Source organism: Corythoichthys intestinalis, chromosome 13 (assembly GCF_030265065.1).
Source record: "Corythoichthys intestinalis isolate RoL2023-P3 chromosome 13, ASM3026506v1, whole genome shotgun sequence".
Lineage (NCBI taxonomy): Eukaryota > Metazoa > Chordata > Actinopteri > Syngnathiformes > Syngnathidae > Corythoichthys > Corythoichthys intestinalis.
This window is the reverse complement of record NC_080407.1, coordinates 15633625-15655765: the sequence shown is the minus strand read 5'-3', so window position 1 is coordinate 15655765 and position 22141 is coordinate 15633625. Positions and strand designations below refer to the sequence as shown.

General features: G+C 39.6%; 1 protein-coding gene across 4 annotated transcripts in view; it reads left to right on the top strand.

The window, feature by feature from the left end:
* Positions 1 to 22141, top strand: part of mdfic (MyoD family inhibitor domain containing) — a 434364-nt gene that overhangs the window by 40423 nt on the left and 371800 nt on the right. For 3 of the 4 annotated variants that reach the window (XM_057855538.1, XM_057855536.1, XM_057855537.1), the window contains one exon: positions 8478 to 14120. The exons of the other annotated variant lie outside the window; for it this stretch is intronic. In XM_057855538.1, coding sequence (XP_057711521.1) covers positions 8478 to 8728 — 251 coding nt within the window. In that variant the 3' untranslated portion in view covers positions 8729 to 14120. Of the gene's footprint in view, positions 1 to 8477; positions 14121 to 22141 lie in introns of those variants that run through there. 4 annotated transcript variants of the gene reach the window in all.

Here is a 22141-nt window from a genome sequence, read left to right as displayed (position 1 = left end):
CTCATTATCTGGATCGTCCCTCGCTTGTCACATGATTTTATGAAGCATTAGCGCGCACATCCATCCTCAGGACATTGATTTACAACAGTCCGTTTGAGGTGTGATTTACATCAAGGAGAAAAGTAGGCGGATTCAGCTTTATTTGATGATTTGCTGCACTTAAATTATGCATCAGGTGGAGTACTGGTTGAACAACACAGAGAACCGCACGCAGTAGGGCATCTTGTAGCGAGGCTGTAAGTGTTAGAGTGTGACGATGGTGGAAATGAAATAAACAATAGCAGCTCAACCAAAGGGTGGGTAGAGTAGCCAAAAATTTTACACAAGTAAGCGTCGCATTACTTAAAAATAATGTTGCTCAAGTAAAAGTAAAGTAGTTATCGAAAAAATGTCCTCAAGTAAAAATAAAAGAATTTGGTGAAAATAACTCGTCATGAGTAACCTCGTCAGTAACTGCTTACGATGTTAGATTTTTTTCTTTATGAACGGTATTTTTCTCAGCACAAAGTTATCTATTTTAATAGTTATTATGCTGTACAATAACCCATTACATAACTGCCGTAAACCAAATAAATCCAAAAAATGTATTGAATTCTGGCTAGACAAAAAAAAATACAGAAATGAAGCATCTTTCGTTCAAAGAGCAAGAGGGCCCTCAAGCGGAGAATATATTTCTAGTTTGAATAGTTGAATGGTGAATAGTTCTTTCATAGTTCCTATTTTGAAATGAAAAGGATCTTATCTCTGGTTTTCTGTGGTAAGTCGGGGCTAAACAAAAACTGGGAGAGAGGTTAAAATCCGTGCTTTCGAGCATTCTATGCCAAATGCTTAATTTTTTTACAGTGCTTTAAAGACGCCACGTGATTAAACAGGCCGCTTTGATCATAAAACATCAAGCTTGAGTCTGATTGGTATGAAAGAGTCATTTGATTATTGTTGCATCTCATTGGTAAAACTGGTAGAGCGACTCTTGGCTGGTAAAAAAAAAATGAAGTAAAATCTAATATGCCAGGGGTATGAAAAGTATCTTTTTGGAATTTTTCCACATTTCTGCATAAAATAATCATCAAATGTGATCTGATCTTTGTCAAAATCACACAGATGAAAATACATCGTCTGCTTCCAAACATTTATAGGTTTTCATATTTTAATGAGGATAGCATGCAAACAGGGGGAAAAATATGTAAGTGAATCCTTTGCCTAAGGAGACTTAAAGAGCAATTGAAACCAATTTTTACCAAACATTTCATGTCAGGTGTGTTCCCAATCACTGATGGGTGATTTAAAGCTGCCCTGCCCACTATAAAACACACACCGAGTAAGAATTGTCTTGATGAGAAGCATTGTCTGATATGCATCAGACTCACAGAAATCACTGGCGCAGTCCAATATATCTGTGCACACATCAACTATATGTAAAACAATGGCCAAGAATGGTGTTCGTGGGAGGACTCCAAGGTGGAAGCCACTGCTGTCTAAAAAAATAAGCATTGTTGCTCGTTTAATGTTCCCAAATAGGCATTTGGACACTCACAGAAGTTTTGGCAAAATATTTTGTGGACTGATGAAACCACAGTTGAATGGTTTGGAAGTAACACACAAAATCATGTGTGGAGGAAAAATGGAACAGCTCACCAACATCAACATCTCATCCCCACCGTGAAGTATGGTTATCTCATCCCCACCGTGAAGTATGGTGGAGGGAGCACCATGATTTGGAGCTGTATTGCTGCCTGGACAACTTGCAATCATCAATGGGAAGAATGAATTCAAATGTTTATCAGGATGTTGTGCAGGAAAACCTGAGGCCCTCTGTCAGACAGTTTAAACTAAAAAGAGGATGGATGCTGCAACAAGACAGTGATCCAAAACACAGAAGTAAATCAACTTCAGAATGGTTTCAGAAGAACAAAATACACGTTCTAGATGGCCAAGTCATAGTCCAGACTTGAACCCCATTGTGATGCTGTGACATGACCTAAAGACAGCGATTCATGCCAGACATCCCAGGAATCTGACTGAACCACAGCAGTTTTGTCGAGAAGAATGGGCCAACATTAGTCCTGATCGATGTGCCAGACTGATCTGCAGCTACAGGAAGCGTCTGGTTGAAGTTATTGCTGCCAAAGGGGGTGCCACAAAATATTAAATGTGATGGTTCACAGACTTATTTTTCCCCCTTCTGTCATTGTTTGCATCCTATCCTCATTAAAATATGAAAACCTATAAATTTTTGGGTGGTTTTGGTTAAAGCAGACACTGTTTTTTCATCTGTGTGATTTTGACAACGATCAGATCACATTCGATGGGGATTTTAAGCAGAAATGTGAGAAATTCCAAAAGGTTCAGATACTTTTTCATACCACTCTACAATAAAGAGGAAAAATGTAACGAGTAGTGTAGCCCAAAGTAGCTGAATAAGAGTAGGGTTTTGTCTTCACAAATCTACTCAAGTAAAAAGTATGGCTTTGTAAAACTACTCTTAGAAGTACGTTTTTCTCAGTTACTCACGTAAATGTAAAGGAGTAAATATAACGCGTTAACACCAGTGTCGTTAATAACTGTGTGAGAGTATAACGGCATTACTAACGGCGTTATTTTTGTCAGCACTGAGTAATTTAATTTTCCTATCTTTGCAACGCTGTTACCGTTACTGATGATGTCAAGGCGTGCGTTACTATGCGTTACTACGTTGGTTGAATGACGCGAGAAATGTCTGAGAGACATGAAGAGAGCAGGAGAAGGGAAGGGCGTAATAAAGCCGTTGCAATGCGATGCTGGGTGGCTTGAAGCGTTAGCATAGCATTCGCGTTCTCGCTAGCATTAGCATTCAGCGTTGCGAACGACATGTTAAACGCTTGGGAAAATTTTTACATACAGTTCGTGGTGTTCAGTTGGGTTGAGGTAACGGAGTTACGAACTCATTTAAATTTTGGGAGAAGTAATTTGTAACTATTTTTTCAAGTAAGATTAACAACAATGGTAACTACCCACCTCTGTGCTCAACAAGTCGTTCTTATTACGGCTTTTGTGTTGACCGTTTTGCAGATGCGAGCGGTCGGCGCCAATACGCGAGCTCTCGAGTGTTTATTTCCCCGCGGAAAAAAACTGAAGAAAAGCCAAGCTGTTGTGTTTGAGTGTTTACATGGATTAACATAATCTGTTTGCCTGTGAAATTAGCCTCTTTAACAGGCCTCTAAACACAAGAAATAAAAGGCAGTTCTCCAGGGATGTTTTCGAATTTATACTCCCCAGGACGTGATGTAATCTATTTCTTTGGATATTAATTTTGTCAGTCTTTACAATTTGGGTTTGTTGTTAGTGTCCAGTTCTTTTGTGTGCAGTCTTCCTCCTTTTCACTGGATCCCCACTAATCGCCGCTCTTCAATTATACATCCAAGTGAATGGCTGAGAAGGCCGAGCGCCGCTTAATGATTGTGTACCGTGTTTTTTATTTATCATTTTTACACTCTGCTCTTTAGATTCCGAACACTCGCGTGGCTCGTGGCTCTGCCCTCTGGGTCCTTCAAAGTTTGTTAGGCTGAGCTTTGAGGTTTTTTTTCTCCTTTTTTTTCCCCATGAAGTAGTTGTGGCCCAGGCGGGAGTTTAGCCCTTTCTTCGGCACCTTGCGGCAGAGCCATATGTTTAATAGTAAAGGAGCCCCATCCCCGCACTTCTTATGTCTTCAGATCAGCATAATAAGATGCATTAAAAGTTCAGTACACACTTCACGCATCTTGCTTATATCACAGCAAGCCTGTGCTCCTGGTCAGCTCGGCACCCCCTCTGAGCATAAAAAAATAAAAGGGGAAAAAAATTGACTTTGATTAATCAAACATGAGCATCCAGCAGTCCTCTGCTTGCCTTCCCATGCCGTCCTCCATACTCTCCTGCTTTCCCCTTCGCCTCTAACCCAATCAGCAACAGTCCTCTCCGACAGCTCAAGACGGGATGATGAAAGTTATGCAAATGTGGCCTGTTTGTAATATTTTTTTTTTCTCCCCACATTTTTTGGGGGCATTTTAGCACTCCAAAGCAGTTTTCAAACTACATTGTAGAGACCCACACAGAGGACTTGGTGACCTCTGTATTTGCGACTGCAGTTGTTCGATTGTTGATAGCTCGGATGCCATAAACGATTATTTCGATTTTTGTGCCGGGATGAGATTTTGACAGTATGATACCCTAAAACAAAAATACTGTGGTTTCACGGTATCCCGGTATTGCAATTATAGCTATAAAATGCCTTATTTTGAGATGTATGAGTTTAAAAAAAAAAAAAAAACTTTTTTCCATTCAACAGGGTTGTTTTTATTTTTCAAAACATATTTGCAATTTGGAACATCAATGTGAATATAATGTTAAAATAGATCAATAAAATAAAAAAGAATAAATGCCTGAAATATTTTAAATAACATTGAAATAAATAGAAATTCGCGACTAAACCCAAAGCCACAGCTCAAGTTGCTCAACCTTAGAACAACCCTTGGTAATATAGAACTGGACTTAAAGTGCGTATGACACCAAAAAGCATGTTTTTTTCATATTTCACACGGTGTTTTATGCTCCTGAATGAAATGGACCGCTTAGATGTGTGTGGAAGTGATCGTTTTATATATTCAATTAAAGATACATGATAATATCGGTTACCGATAATTATCGGCCGATAATCCAGATTTTAAAAAATTCAACCGATAATGCAATCCGATAATTATATACTTTATTTCGCCTCCAAATGTGCGCAACCGAAGAATTCAGCACCGCTGCCTCCTCAACCCCTCCCCTCTCTGAAGCCCCTGGGGGAGGAGGGGTTGAGGAGGCGGAGTTACACAACAGAAGCAGTTTGAGATAATGGCAGCGGTCACTGGCGTGGCTGGATTTGTGTAAAAAAAAAAAAAAAAAAGAATAAAAAACGACGCTCTCGCCATCTGCAGAACATGCACTGCAGAAGTTTCACGAGGTGGAAAAAAAGCGTCCTCATTTAGCCCAAAGCGGGTAGTAAACTCCCTCTAATGCGAAACACCGGCACGAAACCGATAGTCAACAAGTAGCCGTCTTCCGACGGAGCCTGCTGCTCTGGCCTTGAAGGCCGCGGGCGAGGCGGGTTTCTCGAGCATTCCCCCACGCCGTGCGCCTCCGTCCGGCAGAGCCAGGCCCCGAATATGCCGCGGCGAGCCGGCCGGGGCGGGCGGATATCCGTTACGAACGTAGCTGTCGCCGCCAGTCCGGTTTCCACTCATCGAGCCAGACAGAGGCCTGGCGCGGGAGCCAATTTGGCAGCCGGACAGACTGAAGGGCACAGGCGGGAGGAGATTTTTTAAAAATGTTTTTACACAAGGATAAATTCATACATGTTGCCGTTATTTTCGGCCTAACAAAATTTAGGCACACGCACGGAGATGTGAGCTATAACTCCGGCCTAATAATACTGCAGTATATCAGCTGAGCTGCCATAAAGCAAGTGTCGTGAGTGCCGCAAATGTAAACAAAGCGCTATACAATGGATACATGACATCTCCTTCTTTTGAGTTAATCATTTTCACAGTGTGCAACAAAGCATATAACATTAGCAACCACTTTTCAAATTATTTAACTTATTTGTCTGCTCAGTTAGTCACATTAGATAATCAAAACTTATTGGCACTCATTAACACTTCTCCATTTAAAAATTGCTTTTAAATAATGTTTTGAACCATACCTATTCTTGAATAAAGAACATTTCTGACAAACACGCTTTTTTAGGATTAAGTGTAATAATTTATTGCTTAAAATAAGGCTGTTAAGCTTATTTTCAGCTAGCTATTTTTCTTCCAAGAAATCTTGAGTGAAATACACTTGAAGCGCTGGCAGATAATTTCACTTATTTCCAGTAGATTCACACTTGAAATTGACTAGTTTTAAGGAGGTGTGTTTTTGCAGTTTAGTAATGTTATATATGTTAGGAATGGCTTACTTTCAAAGGGCATTTTTGTGCAACTTAGGTATTTACTCTGCAAGTAATTATTGCCAAAAGTTTACCATTACACAATGTCATACAATCTGTCATTATTTAGATGTTGAATTTACTGCTTGTTCACATTTGATGGTGAAAAGAGAGCAATAAATTATTGTTTTTGCACGGTAATATTTTCTCTTGTGTATACTTTAAAAAATTTTCATAAATCTTTTCATAGAATTATCGGCTTGACATTATCGGTTATCTGTTGGAATGAGGAGGAAATTATCGGTTATCGGTATCGGTTGAAAAATGCATTATCGTGCATCACTATATTCAATTTTTGAATTCAGCGCCATGAAAATGAGTGACTTCCGGCTTCAGTCTCTGGTTTAGGACAAATACGAATGTGACGTCACCCGGGTCAGCATCTCACAATACAGCATTGATGTATCGCATGCAGATGGACTGCGGATTCAGTGGATTTTGCGGATTAATTCGTTTATTTTTTGCATTGCTACAATACGTTTCCATTGAATTTTACTTTGAGCGTTGCATAGATTGTCTTGTGCACTGAGTATTTGCAGGCAGTGTGCGATTGCGCAAGCGCGCAGCTTAGAGGAAACATTGCTTGGAGCCTTTATTAAAACTTAAGCAAGTTTTAGGTACTTAAAACAGCACAGTTGTTGACTACAGTGCAGTTTAGTCAAACTGTCATAAAATATTATTTTTAAGGAATTAGTCAACTTCATTGTTACTGACAACATGCCTAAAACCTCAAGGTAAATTGTGAAAGTAACTGAAGATAAGTCAAATTTATCTGAAAAATAAAAATAATCGCCAATTGGAGCCCAAGTGTAATGGAATTTTAATTCCAGTTGTCATCAATTTGCAGTTTGAATTAGGCCTGAACGATATTGGAAAAAACTATTGTTGCGATTTTTTTGGGGTTTGCGATATAATTTTTTTTTTTGTATGTGTTTTTTGTGCTCAATGTATTTATTCAGATTTAGCATTGGAAAGAGATACATAGAAGACATGTTTTTTCTCACTTTTTCCCGCAAAGTGATTTAAAAAATGTATATAAAATGGTTTTTAAGCACTTCATATGTCAAAATTATGATCAGTTTTAAACATAACTGTCCAACCAAATCATTTTTGAACAAGAATAAAGTACTGTAGTAGATAAATGCTTGGCTTTATTAAATGCTTCTGTTTATCTACCTTAGCCGTGAGCGCTGGAGTGACATGTAGAAATTTCAAACTCCTCATGATCACTTCTGGCATTTATATGTCTCCAACGTCTCCACACACACACACATTCATTCCAGCGCGGCTTCCTTGCAGAAACTGTTTAACAAGTTAAACGATGATTGACAGATGCCATTGTGAAGTCTGCATCTTTGGGCAGATCAAAGCCATCGTTAACTTTAATAAGCAAGTGCGGCAGTGACTGAGAGGAACAAAGGGCTGGGAGAGGGAGGGTGTGATGCTGCGCATAGAGTAGAAAGCAAGGCGTATATGGATAAAAAACAAAAACAAAAAAAAAACGCAAGTGCTTGCGATGGGACTATCGCGCAAGTGCACATCGCGATGGCGATGTTTAAACGACATATCGTTCAGGCTTAGTTTGAATGCATTTGTATATCAGAACTTGTGTGTTTTGTGTATCTGTCACAGACGCACACTGTTGTCTGTGCAAATGCAGGCACAACAATAAGCGGTGGAGTATGAACTTTAATCCTCAACCGCAGTTTTTGTATTTTTTTTTCTTTCAGATTACTATGTGCGTGCACAACAAAAGTCAGAGCAGGAATTTCACAACAAAAAAGGTTTTTATACAGTTGTCATTTATTTTATTTTTTTTACAGAGAAGATAGTGGCCTGCCAGGTTTCTTAAAGCACGAGGGAAACCCTGTCATTAATACAAGCAAAAATTATATTAGGTAATTGTCTAGTTCTTGAAACAACATAGTACTAGTATATAACCTGACCAATTAACACAGAACTTTCCAAGTGCTAACCACTTGCTGCTGCTTTATTGTTGGCTCTAACCATAATTTCCAGCACTTTAAAAAGTCGCTCAAGTAAATTTTTGTCATTTATAATTCCAGCCTTGCCATTTTAATGCAGCGTGACTAATTCAACCTAATCTATAAACACATTTGGGGTGGCTAATGAGTCATTTGTGATGGTAGATTCTGCCAAACTTGCTGGCGCCCTCATCAAAAGGGTCTGAAGAGGTTAAATGTTAATCAGAGGTTTACGGCATGGCTAACGCTAATCGGCCCGCTTGCCAGGAAACGATGAGACGTTACTAATAATCAGAGCGCTCGAGCTAGCAGCGTGCATGATAATGCTTCAATTATTTAGCAGTCCGTTAATTAGAACAGATGGCGAGGAATTCGTTGCTGTGTATTTCCCATGCATGCAAAAACTCACCCGCGTACTAATTTCCGAATTAAACTAACCCGATCCACGGTTGAAATTGTCATTCCTCCCAAAAAAATGTGGATTTCATTTCGCAAAATTTGGCACCCAGACTGCTGCGTCCAGTGCATCTTGGCGTGCCTCTTCTGCGAGTTTCTGACCCTATGCAACATGGTGGTGGCGCCGGCGGCATGCGGGCCTTGCGCGTCCGTGTCCTGTTGCTGTTGCTGCTGTGGCGAAGACATGGGCGACGACTGCAACTGCCCCTGCGACATGGACTGCGGCATCATGGACGCCTGCTGTGAGTCGTCGGACTGCTTGGAAATCTGCATGGAGTGCTGCGGCATCTGCTTCCCTTCGTAGTGACGGAAACTGGAACCTGGATGGATGACTGGTTCAGTAATGGGGAAAACTGTTTTTGATTTTTTTTTAATGTGCGTTACCTCCTGAATGTTTGGTGCGATTGTGTTCTTAAGATGCTTACTGACACTGGGCTCCTAGAAAAGTAGAAATGACTTCAGATAAACTTTCAACACTGACTTTTCGTATATTATAAACAGACAACACCTAGATAACATCTCAGTTTTACGTACACATCTACTGTTGTCACAGGAAGGAATTTCAGGAAGGGCCAATTGGTAAGTCATATTGCTTTTGTAAACTAATGAGGCCCGAGTCCGTTTTTACCTTTGTCGAGGAATGTAAAACTACGCATCTCGTGAGTTACAAGCGCTGGCTTTTTACTGGCTTTCATTCGCACCAATTGCTAGTTGTCACCTGCTAAAGTCAATGACGATATTGTGCAAGTTAGAAGAGTGCAAAAATATACCGTCGTGCATTTATCTGTTTGGCATTGTTCGTTACTGTAATTTTCGGACTATCAGCCGCTATTTTTCCCACATTTTGACTCATGCGGCTTATAATCCACTGAGGATTATTTGTTGATTTATTTGGGTTAATAGGTAACTCTTTATTTGACAGTGGGATCATAAGATGGGGGTTCATAGGTAACACTTTATTTGACAGTGGCATCATAAGACTGTCATAACACAGTCTAATTATGAAATGACAGTATCATGAGCATTACTTACTGCTTATGAAAGATGACATTAAGAGTCATCGGGCATATTATGTCACTAACTCCTATTATGTCCAGCTCGGATCTTTCACATCCATTCGAAAGTGAGATGATTTGCCAGATGACACTGTGACATCTTTTATTCGCATTCATTAATGCTCATGACAGTGTCATGTCATAATTATGATTGTCTGATGACAGTCTTATGGTGCCAATGTCAAATAAAGTGTTACCAAATACCATAACTAGCAATTCATGAAACTGGAACAGTAACTGAAGAAATATTTAGCACAGAACATGAATTTTGATTGTTAACTACTTGTTAATAATTGTTAATAATTACTCTTATTTGTAGCGCTGCTATGCATGCTAGGAGGCATGTTGGACAAGTGTTGACAGCAGGTGGCACCAGAGGTTGACTGTCTCCCCCAAGGGAGCAGTGATGGCCAAATGAAGCTTCTTGAAGCAATGATTCATGGTGGTTCATTTTGTCTTATGACAGTTGCATGATGCCGCTGTCAAATAAAGTATTTTTGGGTAATATCTTTTGGTTCAAATATCCCACAATACAGTGAGGAGAGCTGCAGCCTATAGTCCAATCTCACTAGGAAAATCTGTCGTCGTTTGAAATTCACAGTGATGTACAGTGGGGCAAATAAGTATTTAGTCGACCGCTAATTGTGCAAGTTCTCCCACTTGAAAATATTAGAGAGGCCTGTAATTGTCAACATGGGTAAACCTCAACCATGAGAGACAATGTGGGAAAAAAAAACAGAAAATCACATAGTTTGATTTTTTTTAAAAATTGCAAATCATGGTGGAAAATAAGTATTTGGTCAATATCAAAAGTTCATCTCAATACTTTGTTATGTACCCTTTTTGGCAACAACGGAGGCCAACGTTTTCTGTAACTCTTTACAAGCTTTTCACACACTGTTGCTGGTATTTTGGCCCATTCCTCCATGCAGATCTCCTCTAGAGCAGTGATGTTTTGGGGCTGTCATTGGACAACACGGACTTTCAACTCCCTCCACAGATTTTCTATGGGGTTGAGATCTGGAGACTGGCTAGGCCACTCCAGGACCTTGAAATGCTTCTTACGAAGCCACTCCTTTGTTGCCCTGGCTGTGTGTTTGGGATCATTGTCATGCTGAAAGACCCAACGTCTCATCTTCAATGCCCTTTCTGATGGAAGGAGATTTTCAATCAAAATCTCTCGATACATGGCCCCATTTATTCTTTCCTTTACACAGATCAGTCGTCCTGGTCCCTTTGCAGAAAAACAGCCCCAAAGCATGATGTTTCCACCCCCATGCTTCACAGTGGGTATGGTGTTCTTCGGATGCAATTCAGTATTCTTCCTCCTTCCCTTTCTCCTCCAAACGGGAGAGCCTGTTTCTACCAAAAAGTTCTATTTTGGTTTCATCTTACCATAACACATTGTCCCAGTCCTCTTCTGGATCATCCAAATACTCTGCAGCAAACCGCAGACAGGACTATACGTGTACTGGCTTCAGGAGGGGAACACGTCGGGCAGTTCAGGATTTGAGTCCCTGGCGGCGCATTGCGTTACTGATAGTAGCCTACGTTACTGTGGTCCCAGCTCTCTGTAGGTCATTCACTAGGTCCCACCATCTGGTTCTGGGATTTTTGCTCACCGTTCTTATCATTTTGACGCCACGGGGTGAGATGTTGCATGGAGCCCCAGATCGAGGGAGATTATCAGTGGTCTTGTATGTCTTCCATTTTCTAATAATTGCTCCCACAGTTGATTTCTTTACACCAAGCATTTTACCAATTGCAGATACAGTCTTCCCAGCCTGGTGCAGATCTACAATTTTGTGTCTGGTGTCCTTCGACAGCTCTTTGGTCTTGGCCGTAGTGGAGTTTGGCGTGTGACTGACTGAGGTTGTGGACAAGTCTTTTATACCGATCAGGAGTTAAAACAAGAGCCATTAAGACAGATAACGAGTGGAGCCTCATTAGACCTCGTTAGAAGTTAGACATCTTTGACAGCCAGAAATCTGGCTTGTTTGTAGGTGACCAAATACTTATTTTCCACTAATTTCGAAATAAATTTATTAAAAATCAAACAATGTGATTTTCTGTTTTCTTTTTCCACATTCTGTCTCTTATAGTTTAGGTTTACCCATGTTGACAATTACAGGCCTCTCTAATCTTTTCAAGTAGGAGAACTTGCACAATTGGTGGTTGACTAAATACTGATTTGCCCCACTGTATTGCTATTTGCCAAACTGATTCTTATTGTCAAGTTTGTTGAACTTTGTTCACCATTTTGTACTACGGAGATCCCTCGCCAATTTGCGCTTTAAAATTTGCAGTTTGTAATTCGCAGATTTTTGAGGCACAGTATAGGGCTCCCTTGACACCTGCGTATTGTGTCATTTTCATCGCAGTGCAAACGTGTTTATTCATTTATTTTCATCATCATCAGTCAAGGAAGGAGCTTCTCGAGTCTAATGTGTTATTTAAAAAATTATTTCATCCATATCTCATATCATAATTATTACATTTGCAGTGCTTAAAAACCCTTTTTAAAAATATACATACAGGGTGTCCCCAGTTCAGTTTGGAATTAACCCTTTAACCCTTAAAGACCTGCAACATAATGCAACTATCAGAGAATCCCAAAATTTGAAAAATAAGGTCCTAATGAAACCTTTTTTACGTATTTGTAAAAATGAAATGAAAATTTGTACTAAGCGCTCTAATATCTATAATCCTAGCTAAATCCTGTTTTTTTTTCTCATGGAACCTGCAGATGCATGTATTGACTTGCATCCATCTTTTTTTTTTTTTTTCAAAAATGTCAAAATTCTGAATTACTCTCAAGATCATGAAACTTTAGGTGTATCAAATCAAATGTGATACATTTGGCAATAAAGGGTTAAGTACCCCTAAATACCCCCTAAATCTCAAAATAATCAAAAACATTTTATACGTCATCTAAATAAAAGTAAAAAATAAGATGCAGTGAGGTACGTTGTGTTAAATGCCGTTATATTCCATGACTATTCGGGCTGTACTCGTGAATGAGCCGGGTACGCAGTAACCCGGAGACTACCTATATACGTAAATAGTAGGGGTTTGCCATCTTAGCCACCCCACAATTCGATTCGATTGCAATTTAGGGTGCTACGATTTGATTATTAAGCGAACACTGTATTGACGAGGATGTCAGTTATCACTAGAATGATGCAAACATGCCCATACAACAAAAAGCTGCCCTTAAACTGCTTTTTGTTTTACAAGAAAATGCAAAAAACATTAATTTTAAAGGAAGTACTTATTTCTCTCAACAATACAATAAAATTTAAAAGGGTGAAAATTAATTCCACATTTTCTGTAAACAAAGTGTCTTTAGAAATAACTTTTTTTTTTTTTTTAAACCAATATGTTTTCACAGATTTCTGTACAATTTCGCATGTTTGTTGTGTTACCACTGTACTTAATCATGGTTTTACGCGTTCTGCGTGTGGAGTCACTTTTGTACAACAACTAACACACGTTAGCGAATTGGCTATTTAGCTTAGCGCTCGGCGCTAAGTGTTAACATCTAAAAAATAATAACAAAGGCTAAACAGTACAAGAGGGTTCGTGTACTCACCTCTTATAGACGCACATGGGGCTGACCAACACACTCAGGACATTTTTAAATTAACATGACTTGAAACTGCTGCTGGACAACTGAAAGACAAAGACAAAAAAACTCTCTTCCCCTCTCGCTCTAAAAATTAACCTGCACACAGAAGCGCGACCGCCGGGTCCCTGCCCGTCTCATACACAAATTTATTTTCCAGTCATTCGAAAAGGAGTCAATCTCTCGCTCAGTAACCGGCAGCATCCATCATAACTTTGTGCGTGCGTCCGTTAAAGGTGTCCGGGCGGCAGACGTTTCTTGAATTTCGTTCCGCTACGAGCGGCTGTCATAAAGTTATTAGGAAAAATCAGCGTTTTTTAACCTTTATGAATCGTAATTGAATTGCGATGCATCTAACAATCGATTTTTTTGGGGGGGGGGACTCCCTTAATAGACTCCGCCTCTGCTTTGCATATTACCTGCGCAAAACGAGGGATCACTGTATTATGAGATTTAATTTACACGTAAAATTATGTGAATGTGAAGGTCCTGTTTTTTCCATAATATAATTAACTCTTTTTACAATTTACTGCTCCAATTCTCAAGATTTGCAATTTTGTGTCAATGTATTTTTGTTTACGTTTAGACGTTCCTTTTTTATGACTGAACACATTTTTTGTTTGCAATGTTCAATATTGTCCTCCAAATGATTTTTGTAACCACAAATGTGCAAAGTTGCGACGCGTATGGAGTTGGTGTTCCCTTTCTAAAGGAGTTTGAAGAATAGATTCAATCAGCCCACTGGAAATGATCATTAATAAAAAATGGAAGCTTCATAATCACCCAAGAGTTTTTCTTGTCCTTTCACAATCAGTCCAAAGTTGAGCGCGTAAAAAAAAAAAAAAAAAATCAGGTGTGTGGGCATGCTGTGACCTTTTCGCAAAGTCACCCACCTTTTCACTCCCCGCAATCAATCCTACCTCTAATGCGACAATTACAATGGACCCCTTTGTTTCTGTTTGCTGTCAGCGGGTGACTAAATCATCACCTGCCTGATGACAAAGTCATTTCTCTTTCTACAATGTTGAATAAATGACCATCCATCTATCCTTTCTCATTCAAGAGAATGAACCTGCTGCTTTTGGATATGAAAACCAATAGCTGTTGCTTTTTATGATGACACATTAAATGACTAATTGGGACTAATTTTTGTGTTTCCCGATGGAACAAATACAGTCCATCTGCGAAGGCGTAATGGCCATCATTACCTGCTTGTTAGCATTTTTGTTCTCTCCAGAAATTGCGTTTTTGACTTCAAAATAAAATAAATACCTTGAATAAGAATAAAAGAAGCAGTCTCTTTCATCAGCGGATTTTAAGGGGGGGCCAGGGGGCCAGGCCCTCCCGGAGGCCGAAAAGTGTCATTGCATGTAATTGACGTTCCTAAGTTGTTAAGCAACAAAAATGAACGAAATGAACAAAAAAATGTTTTTATAATGGGTCAAAATTATTTTACGAACAGATCATGTGACTAGCAACTTGGACGGTCATTTGCTTTGCATATAATTTTCAACAACAACAAAAAAAAAAAATTAGGGGAAAGCAATTTTACTTTTCAAATGATTTTTTTCTTTGATTAAAAATATTTTTTATTTGATTGAAGCAACTTTTTTTGGGATTAAATGATTTAGACACAAATTTCTTCATAATATGGCCCAAAGACAAAAAGGAATGTTTTTCAATGAAAAATTAAATGTTCAAATGCAAATTTTTAAATTGCAAATATTTTTTTGATTAAAATGATTTTTTTTTTGAAAGCATATATTTTTTTGAAGCAACTTATTTTTAGATTTGAATAATAAAGACAAAAATATCCTAACCAAAATGTGGCCCAAACACAAATTAACATTACTTCAATCAAAAAACTTGTTTTAATCAAAAAAAAGAAAAAAAAAAAAAAGGAAAAAAACAAAAACAAAAAATCAAAGGAAAATAGCTTTCACATGCATTTTTTTTTTTTTTTTTTTTAGTTTCAAAAATATTTTTGAATTCAAACACATTTTTTTTCTTTTTTCTTTTGATTGAAGCGACTTTTTTTTTGTTGTTGAAAATATATGTTTTGATTGAAGCAACTTTTTTTGATTGAATAATGAAGACACAAATCTACCTCCATATGGCTCCACGCAGGGGATACAATTTTTGACAGGGGTAACTACATTAGCACGACACCGGCGGGCGTACCATATTCAGTGGATGACGATCTTGGCGAAAAGTATTGCCTAAGCAGCCTGATTTAGAATTCCCCTCAAGAATGATGGGAAACAAAAAACGCTCAGTGTCAACTTATTATTATAAATATTCTTGTAATTTAATTTTATTGCTGACACTGTGTTTCGGGGTCATCAACATGTTGTGCCCCCCCTGCCCTAGGAGTCAAACTCCGCCTATGGTCTCTTTCAATTACACTCATCAGGTATTGGCCCCATTAGCCGTCTCACACGGTTTACCACGCAAATAAGATCATTACCTGACACATCTAATTGATTTTGACACGAGGCTTGTTTATTTGCTTATATATTTATTTCCGGCGCATGGAAACTGACAATAAATGAGCGTAGATTATCATCCGTAGTGACAGATTTGTTTATTTTCTTTCTTGACGATATTCACGCGATGTATTTTAATATACGGGATGCGTTGAAACGTCAATGATTTTCCAAGCGAAAGCCTTGTATTCTTTGTTCCTCTCTTCTTAGAGTAACAATGCTTGATGGTGCTCACACCTTAAATATTTAAAGACCCCCTTTTGCTCAAGCTTTGCTACGGTACAAGGGCCTCTGACTGCTTCTAATCTCCTTGATACCTGGAGGCGTCGCCACAGCGGAGAAAAATAGGATGAGGGGCACGGCGGGGTTGAGAGATGAGGAGCACAAACATCTGCCGAAACGAAAGAGATATAAAAGGGGAAACAAATCATTCTCCCCCCCGTTTTCGTCCAACTTTGCAGAAAACATTTCACTTCCTCCCACGTGTCGGTGGTGTTTTTGTTGAGCCTCGGCGCCACAGATAGAGTAACAGAAGCCTTGGCTTTCTTAAATAAGTCATCATCTCTTTCAACTTTTTCCCACTTTCCTCCCAACCCTGCCGTCTGAAAGGCAGTGTACCGTAGGAGAGGCAAATTGAGGAGGACGTGGCGACCAGGGATGCCTGTTTATTTGCTTGTACACGCTCCTTGAGCTATAAATTAGATGTCAGCATTGTTACATGTCACGGGCTGATTTGGATGTGTCGCCGTCTCCCGAGCAGCACTTTTGATTGTTTGTTCTTAACATCACTTAAATGAAGCGGGCCTCCCAATGGCCTCCAGTCATTTGCATCTCACGGGTGATTGGCAGGTTGTTTAGCAGGGCGTGCGTGCGTGCTTCATTATTGTTTACTTGAGCGTTTACTGTCGCATGTAGAGTGGGGAGGATAATTAGGCGAGGAGTTGCATTATAAAGTTGATGTGGAGAAGTTTTGAAAATGTTTGTAAGCAATTAAAAAATTAAGATATTTACTGAACATCAAAAACTCTGTTGTACTTTGTACAGTGGTATGAAAAAGTGAACCTTTTGGAATTTCTCACATTTCTGCATAAAATCATCAAATGTGACCTGATTTTTGTCAAAATCACACAGATGAAAAAAGTGCTTTAAGTAAAACCACCCAAACATTTATAGGTTTTCATATTTTATTGATAGTATGCAAACAATGACAGAAGAGGGAAAAATAAGTCAGTGAACCATCCCATTCAATATTTTGTGGCCCCACATTTGATGGCAATAACGTCGTCTCCTGTACTCTGCAGATCAGTCCGGCACACCGATCACGACTAATTTTGGCCCATTCTTCTCTCCAAAACTGCTGTAGTTCAGTGAGATTCCTGGTATGTCTGGCATGAATCGCTGTCTTTAGATCATGCCACAGCATCTCAATGGGGTTCAAGTCTGGACTTTGACTTGGCTACTCCACAACGTGTATTTTTTTCTTCTGAAACCATTCTGAAGTTTATTTACTTCTGTTTTGGATCATTGTCTTGTTGCAGCCTCCATCCTGTTTTTAGCTTCAACTGTCTGACAGACGGAATCAAGTTTTCCTGCCAAACATCCTGATAAACTTTTGAATTCATTCTTCCATTAATGATTGCAAGTTGTCACGCCCCGAAGCAGCAAATCCGCCAAAAATCATGATGCTCCATCCACCATGCTTCATGCTGGGGAGGTGTTGATGTTGGTGAGCTGTTCCATTTTTCCTCCACACGACCTTGTGTGTTATTCCCAAACAATTCAACTTTGGTTTCATCAGTCCACAAAATATTTTACCAAAACTTCTGTGGAGTGTCCCAGTGCCTTTTTGCGAATATTAAACAAGCAGCAATGTTTTTTAAACAACAATGGCTTACTCCGTGGAGTCCTCCAATGAACACCAATGTTGGCCATAGTTTTACATCTAGTTGATGTGTGCAGAGATATTGGACTGTGCCAGTGATTTCTGTAAGTCTTTAGCAGACACTCTAGGGTTCTTTTTTACCTCTCTGAGTATTCTGTGCTGAACTCTTGGCATCATCTTTGGTGGACGGCCACTCCTTGGGAAGAAGCAACAGTGCCAAACTATCGCCATTTGGACTGACTGACTGTCGATTAATGAACATCCATACTTTTAGAGATGGTTTTGTATCCTCTCCCAGCTTTATACAAATCAACAATCCTTGATCGCAGGTGTTCAGACAGCTCGTTTGACTGAGCCATGTTGCACATCAGACAATGGTTCTCGTCAAGACATTTCTTACCAGGTGTGTGTTTTATAGTGGGCAGGGCATCTTTAAACCACTCACCAGAGATTGGGCACACACCTGGCTTAAAATGTTTGGTAAACATTTCTTTCAATTGCTCTTTAAATCTACTTAGGCAGAGGGGTTTTCTTACTTATTTTTCCCTCTTCTCTCATTGTTTGCATGCTATCCTCATTAAAATATGAAAACCTATAAATGTTTGGGCGGTTTAAGTTAAAGCAGACACTGTTTTTTCATCTGTGTGATTTTGACAAAGATCAGATCACATTTAATGGTGATTTTGTGCAGAAATGTGAGAAATTCCAAAAGATTCAGATACTTTTTCATACCACTGTAAATTTGTTTACTGCTTTGCGTGTTTGTGCCTCCCCCTTGTTTCTTAAACCGTCCCACCCGGCGAATCGCTTTAGCCTCCTTCCATGCAGAAAGGCAACACAAGAACAAGGTCTTAATAACACCAGCCATTGTGGCAAAAATCTAGGACTCAACCTTCCGCTTGAAACGGCCTCTTCACATTGAGTTAACATGAGTGACAGGCTCAGCCTCACGCACAAGCACAAACAACAAGCGCACAAATACAAGCGCGCTCACTATTTTTTCATATAAATACTTCAGCGGTCTCAGTTGTGAGCGTTTTTTAAGAAGCTGAGCATCAGTTACTTGTCAGATCTATTTATTTGTTTGTTTTCCCATCATACAATTCCACCAGTGGCGGATGCTGATCTTACAATGAGGGGAAGCTTAAATTGTGTCCATCTGTGAGGGCTTTGTGACAGTGGAGGGTCTCGGCGGCACCAGCTGCTCAATAAGGAAAGGAACGAGAGTGCCAGACAGTGTTGTTTCCGTCAACGATGAGGATAACGAAAATATTTCGTCAACACTTTTTTTCATGACGATGACCTCATTATGACCTGCTGAAAAAGTGTCTTGAGAAACTAAAACATAAGTAGATGGATGCCAGCTGTCATTTGACGACACGAGAACGAGATGAAAATTTGCCATCATTTCCGATTGTATGTTTAGTTAGCACGCATTTAGCAGTGTTTGGTCATGTCACTAATGTGTCGTGCTGTGACCCCCCCCCCCCCCCCCCCCGACTCTCCCGCCCCACACACTAACTCACTGAAACATATGAGGGGCAGTTTACATGGCGACTCTACGACACGAAGACGCAATGACTGTGTTGAGGAGTGGCCTCGCGTGCATATGGTGTCGGCAAAGACGGAAGGCGAAGACGAAAAATTCTGAATCCTGCCTCCAAAGTGGAAGAATCCAATTGCGGGGGATTGAGGGGTCTTCCTCGGCATGCATATCAAAGGCTCCCGCGGCGCGAGACCGCGCTGATAACGTCAGCACTCGTACACCTCACATCGGGCGTGCGCAGCGTTGCTACTAAACATTAAAAACAGCAAATATGGTGGAATGTTGGCTTTAATTTACTGTTTGAATAATATTTTTAAATTAAATATGTTAAATGTTTCCATTTTTGTGCCTTTTTGAACGAAAGAAAAATGCCATTGCTTCGAGTGGGCGGGCAGTTTTTTTTCCGGGCTGAGGGAGCTTGGTGGGGTCAAAGTGCATCATTCTCAGTTGCCCTGTAAATCTGCACTGCCCCCTAGGGCCTGGCATGAATACTACATCGTTTTCATGCGGAATTGCGACATTGTTCTAATGGAGACGCAAATGCAAATGCAAATTTGAGATTTTTCCGTATTCTCAGAGTGTCACCATGTAAACGGCCCCTGAGTCAGGTACTGCTTGGTGGGTTATGCTTTCTTATCTTGGCTAGATATGCCATGTTGCTTTAGCCCTTAGAGGTCTGTGCTGAGTGATCATCACACACTAACTTGTAGCATTAGCATAACAATCGCATTTAGCGCGGTGACTCTGTCTTCATAAACTCTTGGAAAACATTTTACATACAGTTCGTGGCCTCCAGATGAGTTTAATTCCAAATAATGTGCTGTTTTCCTGCTTAGTGTGTATAATCATCATGAAAATTGTGATATCCTTGGAGACTCGTCTGTCATGTTAATTGAAACTTGTTGGAAACCTTTTATTTATTCACGGACTAAAACTTTTGAGGCTTATAGACGAAAACATTTTGAGAATTGTCGACTAAAACTAGACAAAATTTCTTTTTCGTTGACTAAAATTAGTCGAAGACGCACACATTTTGAAATGCCTGAAACATGACTAAGACTAAAAAGTAATTTTGTCCAAAAGACTAAGACTAAAATGAAAATTAAAATGGCTGCCAAAAACAACACTGGTGCCAGAAGTGAAGTCTTCAAACACAGCAAATACAATAGAAAAAAACCTGGCAGAAATTAGCTCGATTTTTCGCAAGTGTCGCTAGGATGAACATAAAAAAAAAACGCCACCCGCGTACGTTAAGACAAGAAGATCACTGATTCGCTAATTTTGCTGTCACTCAAAAAAGAATTCAGTCTCAGACAAATCCACCAGTCATCATGCTGAGAACTAGGGCTGCAGCTACCGATTATTTAGGTAATCGATTAATCTATCAATTACTCAGTTTGAATCACTGAGTAGTTAGATTTCAAACATTTAATGTATTGCACAATAAATTTTAGGATATTTTAATCAAATAAACAAGTGTTTATGCTTGCAATAACATTTATTATGGCTTGCTAAAAGAGCATTAAATGCGAATACAAAATAAAATTCCTGAGTTTCTTCAAACTATACAGAATTGCACTTTCATTTCACAAGAGCAATAAAATCATTTAAAAAATAAAATACCTGAGCTTTGCCTGAAACACTGTAAAAGATTAATGAATAAGGATCTAAGTACAACTTAAGAACAATTGGATAACTTGCATAGCAAAATTCTGCTAGCTTAAATTCTCTAAAATTCTCATGTTTTTTGTTTTTTTTTAAACAATTCTTTTAACAAATCGTTCAAACATATATTCCCACAAAAAAACTGCTAAATGTACTTCTAAACTAAATGAAGAATACATAAACATATTAGCTAAAAAAAACAAAAAACAAAAAAACTTCTGTTGGTCTTAACAGGGAGCAGCTGGATTCAGCCATGTTAGACGAGTTATGGCATATTCACTGTTGCCACGAGAGGGGAATATATGCACCAAAATCAAACTAAATCCGACACTTTCAAAACAAACCATTACAACATCACTCTAATTAAATGAATCCTCGAAGCAGCAAAATTTGATTCAAAGCTTTTTTTTTTCTAATTGAATTATTCGAGTTAATTGATTAATCATTGCAGCACTGCAGAGAACTTGAGCGTAAGGGCTAGCCAAGCCCCGCCCACTGCCCATAGACCCCGAGAGACGTAGTGCGTCCGATGGGCAGGATAATACCAGCCATAAGCCATTGACTTGTCTCGTTTTGCTGCAATCGCCTCTGAGTTCGACCGAGCATCATTGTTACATCTGTTGCAATCTGCCGAAATCACGCCAGCCGAACCACCGGACCCGTTCTGGCGCAGCTCCAGCGACACGGGCATGCGAGACTCCTACCAAAAGGCCAAACTCTGCGCGTTCACCTTAGTCTTAACCCCTTGTACTGACTCCATTTTGAAAGCTGGGAAAAGTCTTCGAAGCACAATTTGACAATTTATACAGGTCGACAGCGATCATACAGCACAGGCGAGACATCAGGGTCACCATATCACAAGTCAGCAAAAGGTTCCTGAGAATTATTAGTTAATAATCACTTAAACATTGTCTTTTTGAAGGCTCTCGCAGGGCGGGCTGTGGGCAGAAGAAGGGTGTGCTTGGGCGTTGTTTAAGATTATTGTCTGTTTGTGGATTGGACAGGAGGATTCCGGAGATACTGTTGTCAGGGCAAGGACGGTTGTGGATTTTGCCAATTCAGCGTCAAAGGGGCTGTTGGAGTCTTATCAGTTGGATATCGTGTTATCAGTTGGATATCGGGCGTTCTCCGGTGTTCCTTGTGTTGGGGCAGGACATCCCGCCATTTGTTCTGGACTGTCCGGAAGAACTGATTGCGAGAGTTGTGGTACAGGCGTGGGCTTGTAGAGGTCTTGCCTCATCAGCGTCAATCTTGCTCAGTCAGTTGCATGACGGACATGTTGGGCTTCCGTGATAAGAAGGCGTCATGTAATGTATCTCTTATGCCCTATATTCTGCTTGTTTTCCTTAAGCTATGGTATAAGTGCTATTTATTTTATATTGGGTGTGTTGGAGTTATACAGTCAAACCGTAAATACGAGAAGAGATGCTATTCCCTTAATGATTATATCAAGCGTGT